This window comes from Oncorhynchus gorbuscha, linkage group LG08 (assembly GCF_021184085.1).
Source record: "Oncorhynchus gorbuscha isolate QuinsamMale2020 ecotype Even-year linkage group LG08, OgorEven_v1.0, whole genome shotgun sequence".
Classification (NCBI taxonomy): domain Eukaryota; kingdom Metazoa; phylum Chordata; class Actinopteri; order Salmoniformes; family Salmonidae; genus Oncorhynchus; species Oncorhynchus gorbuscha.
The window spans coordinates 32,860,542-32,880,304 of record NC_060180.1 but is presented as its reverse complement, the minus strand read 5'-3'; the positions used below and the strand labels follow the sequence as shown (position 1 = coordinate 32,880,304).

The 19,763-nt window shown below is 44.3% G+C and overlaps 1 protein-coding gene across 1 annotated transcript in view; it reads right to left on the bottom strand.

Annotated features, from left to right (window-relative positions):
* The window catches only part of LOC124041504 (cadherin-23-like), a 640,482-nt gene that overhangs the window by 165,381 nt on the left and 455,338 nt on the right, over positions 1-19,763 (bottom strand). The window contains 5 exon segments of the mRNA XM_046359178.1: positions 1,929-2,042; positions 3,262-3,414; positions 3,790-4,009; positions 4,553-4,698; positions 5,050-5,239. Of these exon segments, the coding sequence (XP_046215134.1) occupies positions 1,929-2,042; positions 3,262-3,414; positions 3,790-4,009; positions 4,553-4,698; positions 5,050-5,239 (823 nt within the window).

The following is a 19,763-nucleotide window of genomic DNA, read 5'->3' as shown; positions in this document are numbered from 1 at the left end:
CCTCTTCTTCTCCCCCCCTCTCTCTCTTCCCCTCTCCACGCCTAAATTAATATATAAAACAAAAGAACACCTGCTCTTTCTATGACATAGACTGACCATATGTATGCTATGGTCCCTTATTGATATCACGTGTGAAATCCACTTCTATCAGCGTAGATGAAGTGGATGAGATAAGTTAAAGAAGGATTTTCAAGCCTTGAGGGTGAATGGGCAAAACAAAATATTTATGTTCCTTTGAACGGGGTATGGTCGTAAGTACCAGGCGCACCGGTTTGTGTCAAGAACTGCAACAGCTCAACAGTTTCCTATGTGTATCAATAATGGCCCACCACCCAAATGACATCCAGCCAACTTCACACAACTGTGGGAAGCATTGGAGTCAATTTTAGGAAGGTGTTTCTAATGTTTCGTATACTCAGTGTATACACACAGTGACGTGTCTACAATCCTATCAGCACACACAGCGACACCCCAGAACAACTCAGATGTACTTAAAAGTTTCAACAGGAAACCTCAAACCTTGGCTGCATCCCACAAATGGCAGACTATTCCTTACAAAGTTCACACCATTGAACCAGAGCCTTATGGGCCCTGGTGAAAAGTAGTGCAGCACATAGGGAATAGTGTTGCATTTGGGATGCAGCCCTTATTGTTCTCTCTTTGGTAAGATGATGAAAAGAAACTGAGAACATAGCATAACACTTTACATCACTGAAGACTTGCACGTATGCCTTCTTTTTAATTTATTTTTATTTCACCTTTATTTAACCAGGTAGGCATGTTGAGAACAAGTTCTCATTTACAATTGCGACCTGGCCAAGATAAAGCAAAGCAGTTTGACAGATACAACGACACAGAGTTACACATGGAGTAAAACAAACATACAGTCAATAATACAGTTTAAACAAGTCTATATACAATGTGAGCAAATGAGGTGAGAAGGGAGGTAAAGGCAAAAAAAGGTCATGGTGGCAAAGTAAATACAATATAGCAAGTAAAACACTGGAATGGTAGTTTTGCAATGGAAGAATGTGCAAAGTAGAAATACAAATCATGGGGTGCAAATGAGCAAAATACATTAATTAATTAAATACAGTTGGGAAAGAGGTAGTTGTTTGGGCTAAATTATAGATGGGCTATATACAGGAGCAGTAATCTGTGAGCTGCTCTGACAGTTGGTGCTTAAAGCTAGTGAGGGAGATAAGTGTTTCCAGTTTCAGAGATTTTTGTAGTTCGTTCCAGTCTTTGGCAGCAGAGAACTGGAAGGAGAGGCGGCCAAAGAAATAATTGGTTTTGGGGGTGACTAGAGAGATATACCTGCTGGAGCGTGTGCTACAGGTGGGAGATGCTATGGTGACCAGCGAGCTGAGATAAGGGGGGACTTTACCTAGCAGGGTCTTGTAGATGACATGGAGCCAGTGGGTTTGGCGACGAGTATGAAGCGAGGGCCAGCCAACGAGCGCGTACAGGTCGCAATGGTGGGTAGTATATGGGGCTTTGGTGACAAAATGGATTGCACTGTGATAGACTGCATCCAATTTCTCAATCTTTTTTTTTAACCTTTATTTAACCAGGCAAGTCATATTCTTATTTTCAATGACAGCCTGGGAACAGTGGGTTAACTGCCTGTTCAGGGGCAGAACAACAGATTTGTACCTTGTCAGCTCGGGGGTTTGAACTCGCAACCTTCCGGTTACTAGTCCAACACTCTAACCACTAGGCTACGCTGCCGCCCCTCACAGATGTATAAAAGGATTGTAGCTTTGAACCAATTTATTTGAAGTTTGAAATCGTACGGAACATGTACACTGAAACAAGCCCAAAATTGAACAAATACAATTTCTCTAAATACACGAGGTAAAAAGAAAGATGAAGAAGAATAGTATAGGGCTAGGACTGAAAAATACTTTTATAGGGCTAGGACTCACCGATAGCCTCTATGACCAGTGTGTATGCAGCCTGTGTCTCTCTGTCCAGGCCAACCACAGTCCGGACCACACCATTTCTGAAGCCAACACTGAATTTACCATCCTGGTTACCATCTGCAGAACACAACACACAGATGGTGGAAAATTACATGTAAATCTCGGCTATTCACTTATACACACGAATGAACGCACGTCTGCATGCACACACACACTACACTCTTAAGAAAAGGTGGTAAGTAAAACCATACAGGGTTCTTCGGTTTGTCCCAATGGGGGAACCCTTTTTGGTGCTGGGTAGAATCCTTTTTAGAGGTTTCTATCTAGAACCCTCTACAAACGGTTCTTCAAAGAACCCACTGTATATAGTTCTACCTTGAACCCTCTATGAAGGGTTCTATCAATAACCATTTTATAATCTAAAGGTTCTTCCTAGAACCCTCTATGAACAGTTCCACCAGCCTTAGTATCCTTTAAAATTGTATGATTTATGACAATACATTACATATATGAGACCTTTCTTTGAGGGCCTAGTTATATGTTAACACAGGTGTGTTAGGAACCTCCTGGCTTACAGGCCACATCAGGCCTGCAAGGCACATTAAGCTGGCTTGCAAAGTGATGTGTATCCAACAAGTAGAATTGTTAATCGCCCGCAACCAGCATTCAGAATGACTATTATGTTAGGGAAGATTGAATAATGAGACTACCTTCATCATCTAAACAGGAACAACCATCTCAGTACCGGCTGTAATAAATCCAATTGCGAACTTATTGGAGTAGTTTAGAAAAGGGTATGTTATTTATCTTTGTGTAGCATAAAATGTATCAACTAATCAATTTACACTTCTCAAAATATCACTGCAATATAGCATGCTGGGAAATATTATATATGGTTATTGGTAAAACCCTTCTTGCCTTCCAAAGAATTCTTCTTTCCTTCCAAAGAACCATCAAATAACCCTTTCTTCCAAAAACCCATTTTCAGCATGTAAAAGGTTATAAGATAGAACCCTTTGACTTACAAAAAGGTTTCTTCTGATTAAAACAGTTCTTAGTAGAACCATATCCCGCAAAGAACCCCTTGGGAACCCTTTTTTTCTAAGAGAGGTGTATTATGTGAGTTTCCTACTCCTTGTGTATGTGTGTACACTACATACACAAGGAGTAGGAAATTCACATAATACACCTCTACGTCTTGCCCAACCACTCTAGAAACACACACGTGTTGCCTAACCACTCACTCACACACTACACACACACACACTCACACACTACACACACACACACACACGCACACATTTGTGGGTTCCATGGCTTTAGTTTGACCTCTGACCTGTGATGAAGTAGCTGAGCTCAGCGTTGAGGCCGGAGTCGTTGTCGAAGCAGTTGAGGTGAGCCACCACATCGTCCCTAGGGACGCTCTCCTGCAGGGACACATTGTACACTTTGGGGAAGAACGTGGGGGTCTCGTCGTTGGCATCTAGGACTGAGGGACATAGAGAGACAAGAAAGCCAGACAGACAGAAAGACAGACAGACCAGACAGACTGAGTTATCATGTTTTCATAGTCATGAATCATGCTCAGTAGGCGTACAAGACAAGCAACACATTTAGTAGATTCTCATTAGTCTCTCAGAGCTTCTAAAATATCTGCTTCAGACCAGAAGGTTAAACTCTGAAAATCTCTGCAAGATTTGAATCCATCTTTATGGTGTAAAGTTTCATAGCGTCTGAAAGTAGGTTTGGTGTTCTCGGATCAGGTCCCCACTATCTTAGTTATGTCCTGAAAGGCAAAACTGATCCTAAATGAGCAGTTCTACTCTGAGATGCTTTATGAATATGGGCCCTGACTATTGCATACCTGTGATGGTGAGGGTGCTGGTGGAGGTGCGCGGGTTCTGCCCTTGGTCGTATCCCACAATCCTCAGGTGGTACAGGCCAATCTGTTCACGGTCCAGCGTTGCTGTGGAGTACAGCATGCCCGTGGTGCTGTTGAGATAGAAGTCAAGGCGTGGCATGCCCACCTGTAGCGCCATTGTAACCATACCATTCTCCTCCTCATCAGGGTCATCCACCTGGATCTGAGGGAGGAGAGGACAGAGGGATTGAGGGAAAGGAATGGAGAGGGAGAGAAAGACACAGGATGAAGGGAGAGTACAGGGAGGGAGAGGAGGAGAGAAAGAGGAGAGGAAAGGGGAGTTGTTAGGGTGAGAGGGGAGAAGAATAAGAGGTGTGTGGATAGGAAACAGAGGGGAGATAAAGGGAGAGAGAGATGGAAGTGGTGTGGTGAGCAGAAGTGAGAGGAGGACATGACAGACAGGTACAGAAACAAAGAAAATCTTCAATTAGCCCACACACACACACACACACACACACACACACACACACACACACACACACACACACACACACACACACACACACACACACACACACACACACACACACACACACACACACACACACACACACACACACACACACACACACACACACACACACACACACACACACACACACACACACACACAGTCATGATATCTGATTAATCTGCCACACTGGCATGCATTGATGACATATCATGGAATGATAAATCTGATGATATCTTGTAATGGTGGGCTAACCTTGAACACAGAGGATCCAATAGGCAGACCTTCTGGCACCTCGGCCACAAAGGGCAGGTTAAGGAAGGTGGGGTCATTGTCATTCAGGTCCAGCAGGTTGACGTACACCGTGGTGCTGAATGAGGATCGCAGTGGAGGTCTGCCAACTGGAGGAGGCGCCAGAGGAACAAACACGGCATTTACAAGAGCACAAAACACCAATAAAAGTTTCACCATCAATATTAAAGTAGCAGGAATATTTTGTTGAAACAGTGTTATTGCTGAGACTCACATATAAACTGCCACTGTAATTTAGATACTGATGCTATAGGCTGACAGATTTACACACTCTTCAGCCTCAGACAGACACACATACACACAAATACATGAATAGACAGACCGACGTCTCAGTCACAGCTAGCCAGCCAAACAGACAGACAAATAGACGCGTAGATCGACCGACCGACCAAACGATTGACCAACAAACAGACAGAGTTCTGGCCTAGGTTGGGACTCACTGTCAACAGCAGACACGATGATGGTCCTCATGAGCAGTGTGTCTTTGGGGTTGGAGCTCTCTCTGTCCAGCACAACCCCACTGGTCCTGATCTTTCCTGTGCTGCTATTGATAGTGTAGAAGGGGTTCTCTGGGCTGATGCTGTACACCACTGTCCCATTGTCCCCATCGTCTGGGTCTACTGCTAGCACCTGGGGGGATTTATGAGGGGGGTGAGGGGAAGGGGAAGTGGGGAGAGGAGAAGAGGTGGGGGTTGGGGGGAGAGGAGAAGAAGGAAGGAGGAGGCAGGGCGAGGAGGGGGTAATGAGTGAGAAGAGATAGTAAGAGAGAAGAGAGCATAAGAAATAAGGAGTTAGGGGAGAGAGGAGGAATGAGTCTTAGGGGGCTTTCACACCAAAATGGTTTGGTACGGTTTTTCTGAACTCTGGTGCGTTTTCCCCCTTATTTCGGTTCGTTTGGACTGATGTGAACAATATATCCGCACTCAGGAGCACACTAAACAAGGCACTGTGGTTTGCCTAAAAACGATGGTCTCACTGTGGTGCGGTTCGCTGCCGGAGAGAACACAGTACAGACAAAACACAGAGTTGAAAATTACTATTGATTGTTTGACTGCAAGCGTGTGATGAAATGCACGCAACATCATAACTTGACATCTCTGAAACATTCTGTGAGTAGCAGCACATTGATGAGTGCATTCAATGCAGATTAGGAAAAGGCAGAGGTGTATGTTTCATGATTAACTCATGGTGTGATTGTGGTAACGTACAATAACTCAGGTCCTTTTGTTCACCCAACTGCGGCGGCAGGGTAGCCTAGTGGTTAGAGCGTTGGACTAGTAACCAAAAGGTTGCAAGTTCAAATCCCCAAGCTGACAAGGTACAAATCTGTTGTGCTGCCCCTGAACAGGCAGTTAACCAACTGTTCCTAGGCCATCATTGAAAATAAGAATTTGTTCTTAACTGACTTGCCTAGTAAAATAACAAAATTAAAACTTAGAATAACTCAATCACATACCTCCAGAGAGAATTCTCTTTGGTCATTGTCACAGCGGCGTAGGCCTGTGCAGCGTACCCAGGCCCCCAAAAAGTATTATTATTTATTTTATTACATTTTTAAAAGAAATGCATGTGAGATTTATTTTCTATGGGTAATTTTAATATAATGTAACAAAGAAATAGTCCGCGACAATCAAGTTGGCTTCCGACTATTGGTTACATTAAAAAAAATTATAATACGGTGGTTTACCTGAACAACCTGGCAATGTCACATGGATAAACATTGTAGCGCATAAGCTAGCAAGCTCTACCACGCTAGCTTACTCGAATTGACTCACCAGCTAAGGTAATTTAGTAGTTCTAGCAATGGCAAACCAAATGTCGATCGCTAAGAGGGAGGAGATGCCAAATCTATAGCCCGTGCTGTTGTGGCTTTCCTCGAGAAGTGTTGTCTTAAAAAAGAGAAACTCCTGGCGATAGGGACTGACATGCCTCTGTTATGCGGGGATTAACAATGGGGTCCATAAAGTGCTGATGGAGGAGTATGGCTCAAATATCTGGTTCTAATTCGCTTGTTGTGCCACTCTCTGCAGCTTGCTAATTTGTAGTTCTAAACATATTTAGGGTGTTTTTTTACTCACTTTTTGTCTCTACCACAATGTTATTCCCCTGTCCTACAGTGTCATTCACAATTACATGCACATGGCCAATTATGCAAATTAGGTGATGATGTCATTTAGCGACTTCTAATGACTTTTAGGACAGCCAATAGCTACTTTCCTTAATGAGGAGTCGGAAACACTGGCTGCGACGAAGATCAGAGGGATGAAGCAGCTGAAATGGCTGAGGAGGAATGTCAAATGAGACGAAAGTGGGTTAACATTCGAGGTGACACAACATGGATTTTGAATCAGATTGATATGGAAATAACCCAGTCAAATCAGGATAAGGATAACTTGAGGACATTGTTGGAATTGCTGTCAGCTAAGGAGGACAGCTTGTTTGAACTTGATTGTGGAATTCTACAGCTTCGTTGGACTGATTGGAGGCAAAGTTTCCATGCACGGAGGATTACAAAGAGAGCGTTATCATGCTGAAGAGCCGTGCACAACGGGTGATTAAGAAGAAACAGGACCTCAATCCACTACCAGGACCTCAATCCACTGTTGCTAACTCAAACAGATCACAGAGACAATCAGTAAGGCTACCAAATTTGATTATTGAGAAATTCTATATTGATGTCAGTATGTGGCAGGAGATTTAGAGCTGGTATGAGATTGATATTGACAACAATGATTCACTGTGCAATAAAGAGAAGTTTACCTACACTACCATTCAAAAGTTTGGGGTCACTTAGAAATGTCCTTGTTTTTGAAAGAAAAGCACATTTTTGTCCATTATAATAACATGAAATTGATCTACACTGTAGACATTTTTAATGTTGTAAATGACTATTGTAGCTGGAAACGGCAGATTTTTAAAAATGTTTTTATGGAATATCAACATAGCTGTACAGAGGCCCATTAACACCAACCATCACTCCTGTGTTCCAATGGCACGTTTTTAGCTAATCCAAGTTCATAATTTTAAAAGGCTAATTGATCATTAGAAAACCATTTTACAATTATCTTAGTAAAGCTGAAAACTGTTGTCCTGATTAAATAAGCAATAAAACTGGCCTTCTTTAGACTAGTTGAGTATCTGGAGCATCAGCATTTGTGGGTTCAATTACAGGCTCAAAATGGCCAGCAACAAAGGACTTTATTCTGATACTTGTCAGTCTATTCTTGTTCTGAGAAATTAAGGCTATTCCATGCAAGAAATTGCCAAGAAACTGAAGATCTCGTACAACGCTGTGGAGTACTCCCTTCACAGAACAGCACAAACTGGCACTAACCAGAATAGAAAGAGGATTGGGAGGCCCCAGGTGCACAACTGAGAAACAGACACCTCACAAGTCCTCAACTGTCAGCTTCATTAAATAGTACCCGCAAAACACAAGAGACTACTTGCTGGCTCTAAAGTCAGCACACTGCTGTGACACACCACAGCCCACCCCACTGAAAAAGTGTGTGAAGATAACACACCCAGACAAACCTGTAAACTAGGGAAGTTTGAGGAACTGTTTCCAGGCCGAGATGGCCTAGTTATGTTATGTTCAGTTCATACTGCCTCGGGACTTTGTTGAGAAGACCTATTCCAGTTAATACACAGCTTAGAGATTTAGATGAACACAGTTGTTCATCGGGGGAGGATGTTGTAACATTAATAATGGGTTACAGAGTTAATGTTTACAGTTAATTCATTAAGCTGTATCTAAATATTTTTTTAGAGTACCAGTCAAGTTTGGACACACCTACCTACACATTCAAGGATTATTAATAATTTTTTCGTAATTTTTACTATTTTCTACATTGTCGAATAATAGTGAAGACATCAAAACTATGAAATAACACATATGGAATCATGTGTTAACCAAAAAAGTGTTTAACAAATCTAAATCTATTTTAGATTTTAGATTCTTCAAAGGAGCCACCCTTTGCCTTGATGATAACTTTGTCATCAAAGTCTGTCATTCTCTGGATTTATGGTGCTGTCAAGACAACTGGGAACTCTGGAAAAAAATTTGCTCCGACTGGGAAAATACTTTTTAACGTCATCCAACACTGAATTCCAAGTTGGGAACCCTGGTCTCATTCTAGAGCTCCTACCTGAAGATTACTGACATCATGATTCAACCTTGTTTTTTTTCCAGAGTTCCCAGTTGTCTTGAAAGCACCATAAATCCAGAGAATGCCAGATTTTGATGACAAAGTTTGATGACAAAATTTGCCCACAAGAAGAACCGCAGTGCCACTTTCCTGTTCAAGTGAACACAGCACTTGCTCACTGTTCAAGTGAGCACAGCACAACAAGAGTCCAAAAATGTGTTGTATGTTGCTGCATAAATGATGTAATATGCTTGGGAAATATGTATACTGTAGCTAAAAAAGTAATAGCTAGCCGACAGCTAGCCAACAGCTAGCCAACGTCTACCGAATAGGACTCAACAACCCGGTCGCATTCACAGGTAGTATCACATTTTCATTTCATTTCATTACAGTACAACGGTTTGATTTGTTTGATCGTAGCTAGCTACATAGCCGTCTTTGTATCAAAGATAATTGTGTAGTCTAGAGCGATTTTCTAGGTTAGCTAGCCAGCTATTGTCGTTCTGTTAACGCAACGTAACGTTAACAACACTGCTAGCTAGCCAGCTAGCCCCCGAATAGCAGCACTGCAGAAACTATTACACTCAACGGAACGACTTGATTAGTGTAGTGTCAACAACGCAGCCACTGCCAGCTAGCCTACTTCAGCAGTACTGTATCATTTTAATCATTTTAATCATTTTAGTCAATAAGATTCTTGCTACGTAAGCTTAACTTTCTGAACATTCGAGACGTGTAGTCCACTTGTCATTCCAATCTCCTTTGCATTAGCGTAGCCTCTTCTGTAGCCTGTCAACTATGTGTCTGTCTATCCCTGTTCTCTCCTCTCTGCACAGACCATACAAACGCTCCACACCGCGTGGCCGCGGCCACCCTAATCTGGTGGTCCCAGCGCGCACGACCCACGTGGAGTTCCAGGTCTCCGGTAGCCTCTGGAACTGCCGATCTGCGGCCAACAAGGCAGAGTTCATCTCAGCCTATGCCTCCCTCCAGTCCCTCGACTTCTTGGCACTGACGGAAACATGGATCACCACAGACAACACTGCTACTCCTACTGCTCTCTCTTCGTCCGCCCACGTGTTCTCGCACACCCCGAGAGCTTCTGGTCAGCGGGGTGGTGGCACCGGGATCCTCATCTCTCCCAAGTGGTCATCTTTCTCCCCTTACCCATCTGTCTATCGCCTCCTTTGAATTCCATGCTGTCACAGTTACCAGCCCTTTCAACCTCAACATCCTTATCATGTATCGCCCTCCAGGTTCCCTCGGAGAGTTCATCAATGAGCTTGATGCCTTGATAAGCTCCTTTCCTGAGGACAGCTCATCTCTCACAGTGCTGGGCGACTTTAACCTCCCCACGTCTACCTTTGTCTCATTCCTCTCTGCCTCCTTCTTTCCACTCCTCTCCTCTTTTGACCTCACCCTCTCACCTTCCCCCCCTACTCACAAGGCAGGCAATACGCTCGACCTCATCTTTACTAGATGCTGTTCATCCACTAACCTCATTGCAACTCCCCTCCAAGTCTCCGACCACTACCTTGTATCCTTTTCCATCTCGCTCTCATCCAACACCTCCCACACTGCCCCTACTCGGATGGTATCGCGCCGTCCCAACCTTCGCTCTCTCTCCCCCGCTACTCTCTCCTCTTCCATCCTATCATCTCTTCCCTCTGCTCAAACCTTCTCCAACCTATCTCCTGATTCTGCCTCCTCAACCCTCCTCTCCTCCCTTTCTGCATCCTTTGACTCTCTATGTCCCCTATCCTCCAGGCCGGCTCGGTCCTCCCCCCCGCCCCGTGGCTCGACGACTCATTGCGAGCTCACAGAACAGGGCTCCGGGAGGCCGAGCGGAAATGGAGGAAAACTCGCCTCCCTGCGGACCTGGCATCCTTTCACTCCCTCCTCTCTACATTTTCCTCATCTGTCTCTGCTGCTAAAGCCACTTTCTACCACTCTAAATTCCAAGCATCTGCCTCTAACCCTAGGAAGCTCTTTGCCACCTTCTCCTCCCTCCTGAATCCTCCTCCCCTCCCCCTCCTCCCTCTCTGCAGATGACTTCGTCAACCATTTTGAAAAGAAGGTCGACGACATCCGATCCTCGTTTGCTAAGTCAAACGGCACCGCTGGTTCTGCTCACACTGCCCTACCCTGTGCTCTGACCTCTTTCTCCCCTCTCTCTCCAGATGAAATCTCGCGTCTTGTGACGGCCGGCCGCACAACAACCTGCCCGCTTGACCCTATCCCCTCCTCTCTTCTCCAGACCATTTCCGGAGACCTTCTCCCTTACCTCACCTCGCTCATCAACTCATCCCTGACCGCTGGCTACGTCCCTTCCGTCTTCAAGAGAGCGAGAGTTGCACCCCTTCTGAAAAAACCTACACTCGATCCCTCCGATGTCAACAACTACAGACCAGTATCCCTTCTTTCTTTTCTCTCCAAAACTCTTGAACGTGCCGTCCTTGGCCAGCTCTCCCGCTATCTCTCTCTGAATTACCTTCTTGATCCAAATCAGTCAGGTTTCAAGACTAGTCATTCAACTGAGACTGCTCTTCTCTGTATCACGGAGGCGCTCCGCACTGCTAAAGCTAACTCTCTCTCCTCTGCTCTTATCCTTCTAGACCTATTGGCTGCCTTCGATACTGTGAACCATCAGATCCTCCTCTCCACCCTCTCCGAGTTGGGCATCTCCCGCGCGGCCCACGCTTGGATTGTGTCCTACCTGACAGGTCGCTCCTACCAGGTGGCGTGGCGAGAATCTGTCTCCTCACCACACGCTCTCACCACTGGTGTCCCCCAGAGCTCTGTTCTAGGCCCTCTCCTATTCTCGCTATACACCAAGTCACTTGGCTCTGTCATAACCTCACATGGTCTCTCCTATCATTGCTATGCAGACGACACACAATTAATCTTCTCCTTTCCCCCTTCTGATGACCAGGTGGCGAATCGCATCTCTGCATGTCTGGCAGACATATCAGTGTGGATGACGGATCACCACCTCAAGCTGAACCTCGGCAAGACGGAGCTGCTCTTCCTCCCGGGGAAGGACTGCCCGTTCCATGATCTCGCCATCACGGTTGACAACTCCATTGTGTCCTCCTCCTAGAGCGCTAAGAACCTTGGCGTGATCCTGGACAACACCCTGTCGTTCTCAACTAACATCAAGGCGGTGGCCCGTTCCTGTAGGTTCATGCTCTACAACATCCACAGAGTACGACCCTGCCTCACACAGGAAGCGGCGCAGGTCCTAATCCAGGCACTTGTCATCTCCCGTCTGGATTACTGCAACTCGCTGTTGGCTGGGCTCCCTGCCTGTGCCATTAAACCCCTACAACTCATCCAGAACGCCGCAGCCCGTCTGGTGTTCAACCTTCCCAAGTTCTCTCATGTCACCCCGCTCCTCCGCTCTCTCCACTGGCTTCCAGTTGAAGCTCGCATCCGCTACAAGACCATGGTGCTTGCCTACGGAGCTGTGAGGGGAACGGCACCTCAGTACCTCCAGGCTCTGATCAGGCCCTACACCCAAACAAGGGCACTGCGTTCATCCACCTCTGGCCTGCTCGCCTCCCTACCACTGACGAAGTACAGTTCCCGCTCAGCCCAGTCAAAACTGTTCGCTGCTCTGGCCCCCCAATGGTGGAACAAACTCCCTCAGGACTCCAGTACAGCGGAGTCAATCACCACCTTCCGGAGACACCTGAAACCCCACCTCTTTAAGGAATACCTAGGATAGGATAAGTAATCCTTCTCACCCCTCCCCCCCTTTAAGATTTAGATGCACTATTGTAAAGTGACTGTTCTACTGGATGTCATAAGGTGAATGCACCAATTTATAAGTCGCTCTGGATAAGAGCGTCTGCTAAATTACTTAAATGTAAATGTAAAAATGTACCTGTGACTCACATGAGGTTGGTGGAACCTTAATTAGGGAGGACGGGCTCATGGTATTGGCTGGAGTGGGATAGTTGCAATGGTATCAAATACAGCAAACGCATGGTTTACATGTGTTTGTTTTTCAATTCGCTCCGTTTCAGCCATTATTATGAGCCGTCCTCGATTCAGCAGCTTCCACTGCTGTTACTATTCACAAAATCCATCATGGGGGAAGTTAGGTACTGTGGTAAATGTATTCCTTTTATAGAAATGTATGCATGTTTAAATCATTATATAGTTCATAAACAAGTTACGTAAATGTAAGACCTTTTTAAAGTTGTTCTAGTGAATATATATTCAACTCTTACCCTACAAGGTCTGAAGCCTGCTGTCTTTCTGTTAATTGCACCCTGGAAATTAATACACAAATAAAATGTTATAAGTGAATTATTAGCTTTTGTCTAAAGAAGAAAAAAGTTAAATAGACCTGTTAAATAGAAGGATTTTCAGCATAAGCTGCTTGACTACAGCTAATAATTTTAGATATCAGTATGAAAAATAATATGGTTTTTGAATTAGGTAAGTAACCTCAGTAGAGATTAGATTACCTACTGTGTGTGTGTGTGGTTTAGAAAACCATCTGACTGTAGATGTGCTGAATGTAAATGAGTGTCTCGGGTGGCCGGCTGGACGGAGTATAGTGTGTGTGTGTGTTTATGTTGTAGGCTCTAACCTTTGCCCTGGGTACTGCAAACAAATTCACCGGCTCACTGGGCTCTGCAGGTGTCGCCCCATTGCCATGGTTACACACAGCGGGCAGGGGCACACATCAACCCAATTATGGGACTGTATGGCACAGAAGAGGTGGCCTTATTGACCTTTGATCAGAGAGGGGGGGGGACCACTGTCTCCATCGATGAATGTCTAAATCACTGTTTCTCTCGCTCTCTGCGTGTGTAACTGTATTCACTGCATCACTCGATGCTCCTCAAGTGCATCAAATGCAATGGAAAAGTGGCACATTTAAAGTACATAGAGGACGTGAAGAGAGTGAGAAATACAAAAAATCTGTGTTCCAACACCACTTGTTCTCCCCTCTCTTCATCTCTCTTCCTCTCTCATTTCTCAATGATGGCTGAAGAGAGAGGGAGATCATGAGAGAAACACATTTCAGTGTGTCCACCACCAGTAGATCTCATCACTCTATTCCTTCCCAGTTCCACCATTGAGGGAGAGGAGAGAGAAAAGCAGAAAGACAAAAACATTTGTGCCAACCCCCACTCTTTCTTTCCATTCTCTACCTCTCTCCATTCCTCTCGTTTCTTCCTCTTCAGCCCAACAGCATTTGCAATGCGTTTGACTGCAGTCTACATTTTAATTAGCGATTGGACCCCCTTAATTGCACTCACCGGTGCCTTGTTAATTAATGGACATCATTAGTAACATGTTGCCAAAGACACCAATGAGGGAGGAAGGGATAATAATATCAAAATGTTCACTTAATATGACCTACACTGTGACTTACAGTAGTTGTAGAGTGTATTGGCCAAAAATAAAACTTTGGTCTGGTGGCCTGGGGTGGTCTAGCTGATTGCTTTCAACCACTCCCCCGGAACTTATTATTCTAAACTTTTTTGGCTGGTGCTAAGGGGGTGCAATTGTCAAACGCATGTTAGTTTGCAATTTCGCCATTTTTTATTTTACTTATTTTTATTTCATCTTTATTTAACCAGGTAGGCCAGTTGAGAACAAGTTTCCAATTGTGATGTTTATGGGACATATTGGAGTGCCAACAAAAGAAGCTCGTCAAAGGTAATGCATGTTTTATATTTTATTTCAGCGTTTTGTGCAGCGCCTGCAGGTTTGAAATATGCTACCCTCTTTGTTTACTATTGTGCTATCATCAGATAATAGCTTCTTAATGGTTTCGCCGAAAAGCTTTTAGAAATCTGATATGTTGGCTGGATTCACAACGAGTGTAGCTTTAATTGAGTATCTTACATGTGTGATTTAATGAATGTTTGATTTTATATCATTATTTGAATTTGCCACGCTAATTTGCCGCACAATAACCTAGCAATTTACATTGGTTGTCACTCCACTAATAAAGCCTAAAACTGCGCAAGCCATTTTGCAAGCATTTGAATGCTGATGGTGCTACGCAGATATCACTTAGAAATTAGTGATACCAGTGAATGAGGGGTGGGTTAATGTCCAGTTCATTCATTTTGGCTAGTAGAAGGTGTGGTTTATAGGGAGTTAAAGGCAGAGGAAAAATCTATAAAGAATGCTCTGGTGTAGGTTTTTGGTTGGTCAAGGTGTTTCAGGATCAGGGGCATCCTAATCTCAGAGCATTTCATACTATTCTGTATGTAAATCTGGGACACTCCATTTAGTACGGTGTGATACTGTCACACCCTGATCTGTTTCACCTCTCTTTGTGATTGTCTCCACCTCACCTCCAGGTGTCGCCCATCTTCACCATTATCCCCTGTATATTTATACCTGTGTTCTCTGATGGTCTGTTGCCAGTTCGTCAAGTCAAAACAGCATTTTCTTTGTCTCAGCTCCTGCTTTTCAGTCTCTCCCTTTCTCACCTCCCTGGTTTTGACCCTTGCCTGTGTTTGACTCTGAGCCCGCCTGCCTGACCACTCTGCCTGCCCCTGACCCTGAGCCCGCCTGCCGTCCTGTACCTTTGCCCCACCTCTGGATTACCGACCTCTACCTGACCCGAACCTGAGCCTGCCTGCACCTTTCCCCAACTACTCTGGTATAGTATAGGTTCCGTATATTCAAAATGTGCAATATGTTTTAAGAATTTGCTAAATGTATTATACGTTACAAATTCTAGCTAGGTGCCTAGGTGGCTAACATTAGCTAGCTGGCTAGGGTTAGGGGTTAAGTTTAGGAGTTAGGTTAAGGTTAGGGCAAGGGTTACCTAAAATGCTTACGGTTAGGGGAACGGTGAACTAACATGCTAAGTAGTTGCAAAATATATATATTTTTAAATTAGTTAAAGAGATGCTAATTAGCTAAAATGCTTGATTTAGCTAGATTGATACAATAATCCCAAAAGTGCAAAATGCGCTCACTCATCGAGCTAAAGCAAGCTTACCCCTTACAATGTAAAGGAAATATCAAGTTATGGTTGATCAAATCAATATTTCCTTCTGTGTGACGCATCGGTCTAAGGCACTGCATCTCAGTGCTAGAGGCGTCACTACAGCCACCCTGGTTTCGAATCCAGGCTGTATCACAACTGACTGTGATTGGGAGTCCCATAGGGCGTTCGCACAATTGGCCCAGCATCGTACAGGTTTGGGCGGTATAGGCCGTCATTGTAAATAAGAACATATTCTTAACTGACTTGCCTAGTTAAATAAAGGTCAACTAAAAAAATAATCAAGTATTTCTAGGGAAGTGGAGGTAGTAGCCAAGGACAAGGAATGTCTGATGTTGAAAAAAATGGGTGCAGAGCATCACCAACCACCTCTACTGGTCGACGAGTACTGGAGCATGTGGTGAACAGAGGGTAGCAAGGGGACATCCCTTTTCAATCACTTGCCGAATGACCACACACGACGATCCTATAATAATACTACTCACTTCTATTCCAACGACCAAACCATTTTGGATTTTGCCAAGTTGAATCCCCTCTACCAGAACTCTGCCCTGGAAGGCTTCCACAGCCTCATTCTTAGGTTTACGCCCAATATTGTGTTTTTTCCAACTTTGGAATCCTGTGCAGGTATATTACGTCACAAAAGTTAGTTTTCATCATCTGTAATGCGCAATGACTAATTTTTCCTAAGCAAACCCTTGTCATTTTAGGCTGTACCTGGCAGCCATACATATCAATGAAAACACCAACTGCAGCCAGGCATCCAACATTTGTCTGGTGCCCGCATCGCAGTCATTGTTGTTTTAATTACTAATAATAGCTTTGGAAATGTGTGCATTTTTATCAATGTAAGTGCCTTATTTCGTTATAGTTTCTGTATGTCGTGGTTTTCTACTGTAGCTCACTATGTATGGAGCATAACATTTGTGTATATTCCTTATAACCACGAACACGCAAGGTAACGTTACTCACTTCATAACCTTTATGGTGCTATATTTAATTGTGCTTATGTAGCTAGCTACATTATGCTAATTGCATAAGAGAAGTATTAGCTTGTGTTGTATTTTGAAGCCACCCTGGCCTTAGAATGCTGCGCCACTTGGGAGTCATAAGGCACGGGATCTCAATGCAATATATTGTTTTTGTAGCAGTGTTATGTTACTTCTTTGTAATATTGTTTTATTGCTATATCTTGATATTGTATTCTAATGACTAATAATTCCTCTTTATTCTGTACTTTCAGAATACACACACACAAAAAGTATTTGCCAATATCATAACTGGACATCTTTGGAGCTGAAGATTGAGGCCAGCTTTTAACAGTTTTACTGGATGAAAACATAGCAAGAAAACACAGGCCAATACATAATAGTTGTCTATTTTATTGCAGTATTGGTGGTGGTTGGTTGAACAACGTCAACAAACTTGTTTTGCTAGAGGGGAAAAAACCTGAATATGCATAACCTGTATTTCATGTTCATGCAGTGAGTGAACATCAACTCCATTTCCACCCTCCACCTCTAAAGGCATAGTATCATTGCAGGTCACCTGTCAGGTCAGTCAGTCAGTAATTGCTGCACATGTGTTCAATGGGGCTTGAGCATATGATACACCCCAAAGCATGGTGAAACACAGAGGTGTATCACAAGCTACACACATCTATTTTGTCAACTTCCTCTGCCTCCTCCTCCTGGTGCCAGGCAGGCAGACTTTGCTGGGCCTCCCTGTGCGACTACCTTGAGCAGCACTTTGAGAGACTTCACAGGGAAAATGCCATGCAGTGAGGCGTAGGGGATTGTATGCAGCCGGACAGCCCCTAGTGGATGGGCGCCCTCGGGGTGTGGTGCTCCTCCAGCAGCTCTCTCATGAGGTTCTCTCTATACTTTTGCTAGGTAATTACTTTACCTATGAGGGAGTGGGTAGGATGAGGGAAAGGAGAGGATGATGAGGCAGTGGGTAGGTGGGTGAGATATTGTCACAATAATTGCGTAATGGAGCTGTATGTGAACTGTACGTCCAATTACAAAAAAATACCTTGTTCGGTAATCATTTCACCTGTTAGTTGGTGGTGAATTATGTGGCCATTGAGGACAGCAATGTCGATCAGATGGAAAAAATATCTTCTATACCACTTGGTAGTTTTCCGAGTGCTTTCCACAAAGCTGTTCATCATGTCCACCTTATCCACTGCCCACATTTTGAGGTTATAGTCAAACACAGTCTGGTGTGATCTTTCTCTCTCCTGTCAAGTGGTCCACCTTCCCTGTGGCCGACATGGTTCCTGTATGTAAAGTGGAGAGGACATGGACGTCTCGTTTGTCTTGCCACTTTACTGCCAGCTGTTGACCATTCTCCTTGAACTCCACCTCCCCTCTCTGCATCTTCCTGCTTCCGAATGCCGACATCACCTTCCTGTTTGACCTGACTGTGCCACAGGCCCCTGTGCTGTTGGAGAGCAGATGCTGGAAGAGTGTGGGACTGCTGTACCAATTGTCCACATACAAAGTGTCCCTTGCCGAGATGAGGAGCCAGCATGGTCATCACCACAGACCTGGAAACACCAAGCCACTCATAATGTTGGATGACAGTGGTGGACCCTGTGTAAACTATAATGTCCTGCACAAATCCTGTCTTCAAGTTGCACATGACAAAGAACTTGACCTCTTTTGGAGGGTATATATTGATGGAGCGCCAGCCTACCTTTCCATAACATCAGGGATTCATCAATGCATAGGTCCTTGTATGGCACAAAGACCCAACCAAATGCTGATGTCAGGCTGGTAAGAACATTTCTTATTTTGGGTAACGGGTCATTTAGGTTGGCAGTAGCATTGTTGACGAAATGCAGGCATCGCATGCAGCACTAGGAAGCGGTCTTGGGAAAAGAGGGTGGCAAAGAAGGGAGTTGCAAACATAGGATCTGTGCTCCAGTATTCTCTTTGGGATTTCTTCTTTACTATTCTCATGAGGAATGTCACCAGGGAGGTATACATTTCACTAATTGTGGTTGTCACACATTTAGAGAGTGTCCTCGCTCTTCTCCTGTAGCTCCAAGGCATAGCGATTAGTCTCTTCTACTATGTCTCCCATCACTTCTGTCAGAAACAACTTGAAGCACTCTGCCTCAGATGGAAAAAGCAAGGGGCTTTGCACTCCAGACTGGGACTCAAATCAAACAGCAAGGCCAAGAGGGGTGAAATGACTGGCAGCCTTCCAGCTACCACAGAACTCCTGTACTTCATCCATTATCGGTCTGCCTCCATCACCACCAGCATCTTCAAAGGGACCGGGGACTTCATCAGTGGACAAGGGGTCCTCAGATTCAGGGTCCTCAATGGCCACAAGGTTGGGGGGGCAGCTCCTCACGGTCACTGTCAGAATCTGATTCCTGACTTTCATACACAGACTCATTGTCAGAATTTAAAAATACATCTACAGAATTTCCACATTTGTGAGTTGTCTCCTTTTGAAAGACATTGCTAATGCTACAGCTTAGCTCACTAGCTACATACATGAACAACAACACTGAATGGCTGAGTGGGAGTGAGAGGTTAGGTGATTGACTGCTGGCACGCTCCGCTTGTATCAATAAATCACTATCAGAAAAAGTTGTGAATAAAACAGTAAATTTATAAATAAGTATCACATGGTTTCAAGTACTGGTGACAAAACATGCATTCCGATTCTTGCATAGATTGTAACGGACACGTGTGTAAAACACTTTTTTGAAGTTTGTACTGATTAAGATAAGCTTAGCTAATTCCAGCTATGTGTAGAGCCAAGTTTGTTGACATACAATGCAGTCTGGGTTTCACGTAAGGATGTTATAAAAAAAATTGAGGTCAGCAAAGGTTCACTCATTTTATGAGATCTTCCGGAAGGGAATGGTGGGATGTGAACGATGGTAGACGACACACCCCCTTTAACATGCATACTATAAACAGACCAAACTCATCTTGTTCTCTCTGATCTTTGGTTTCTGTGAAAAAACAAACATGGCAATGCGCAGAAACTACCC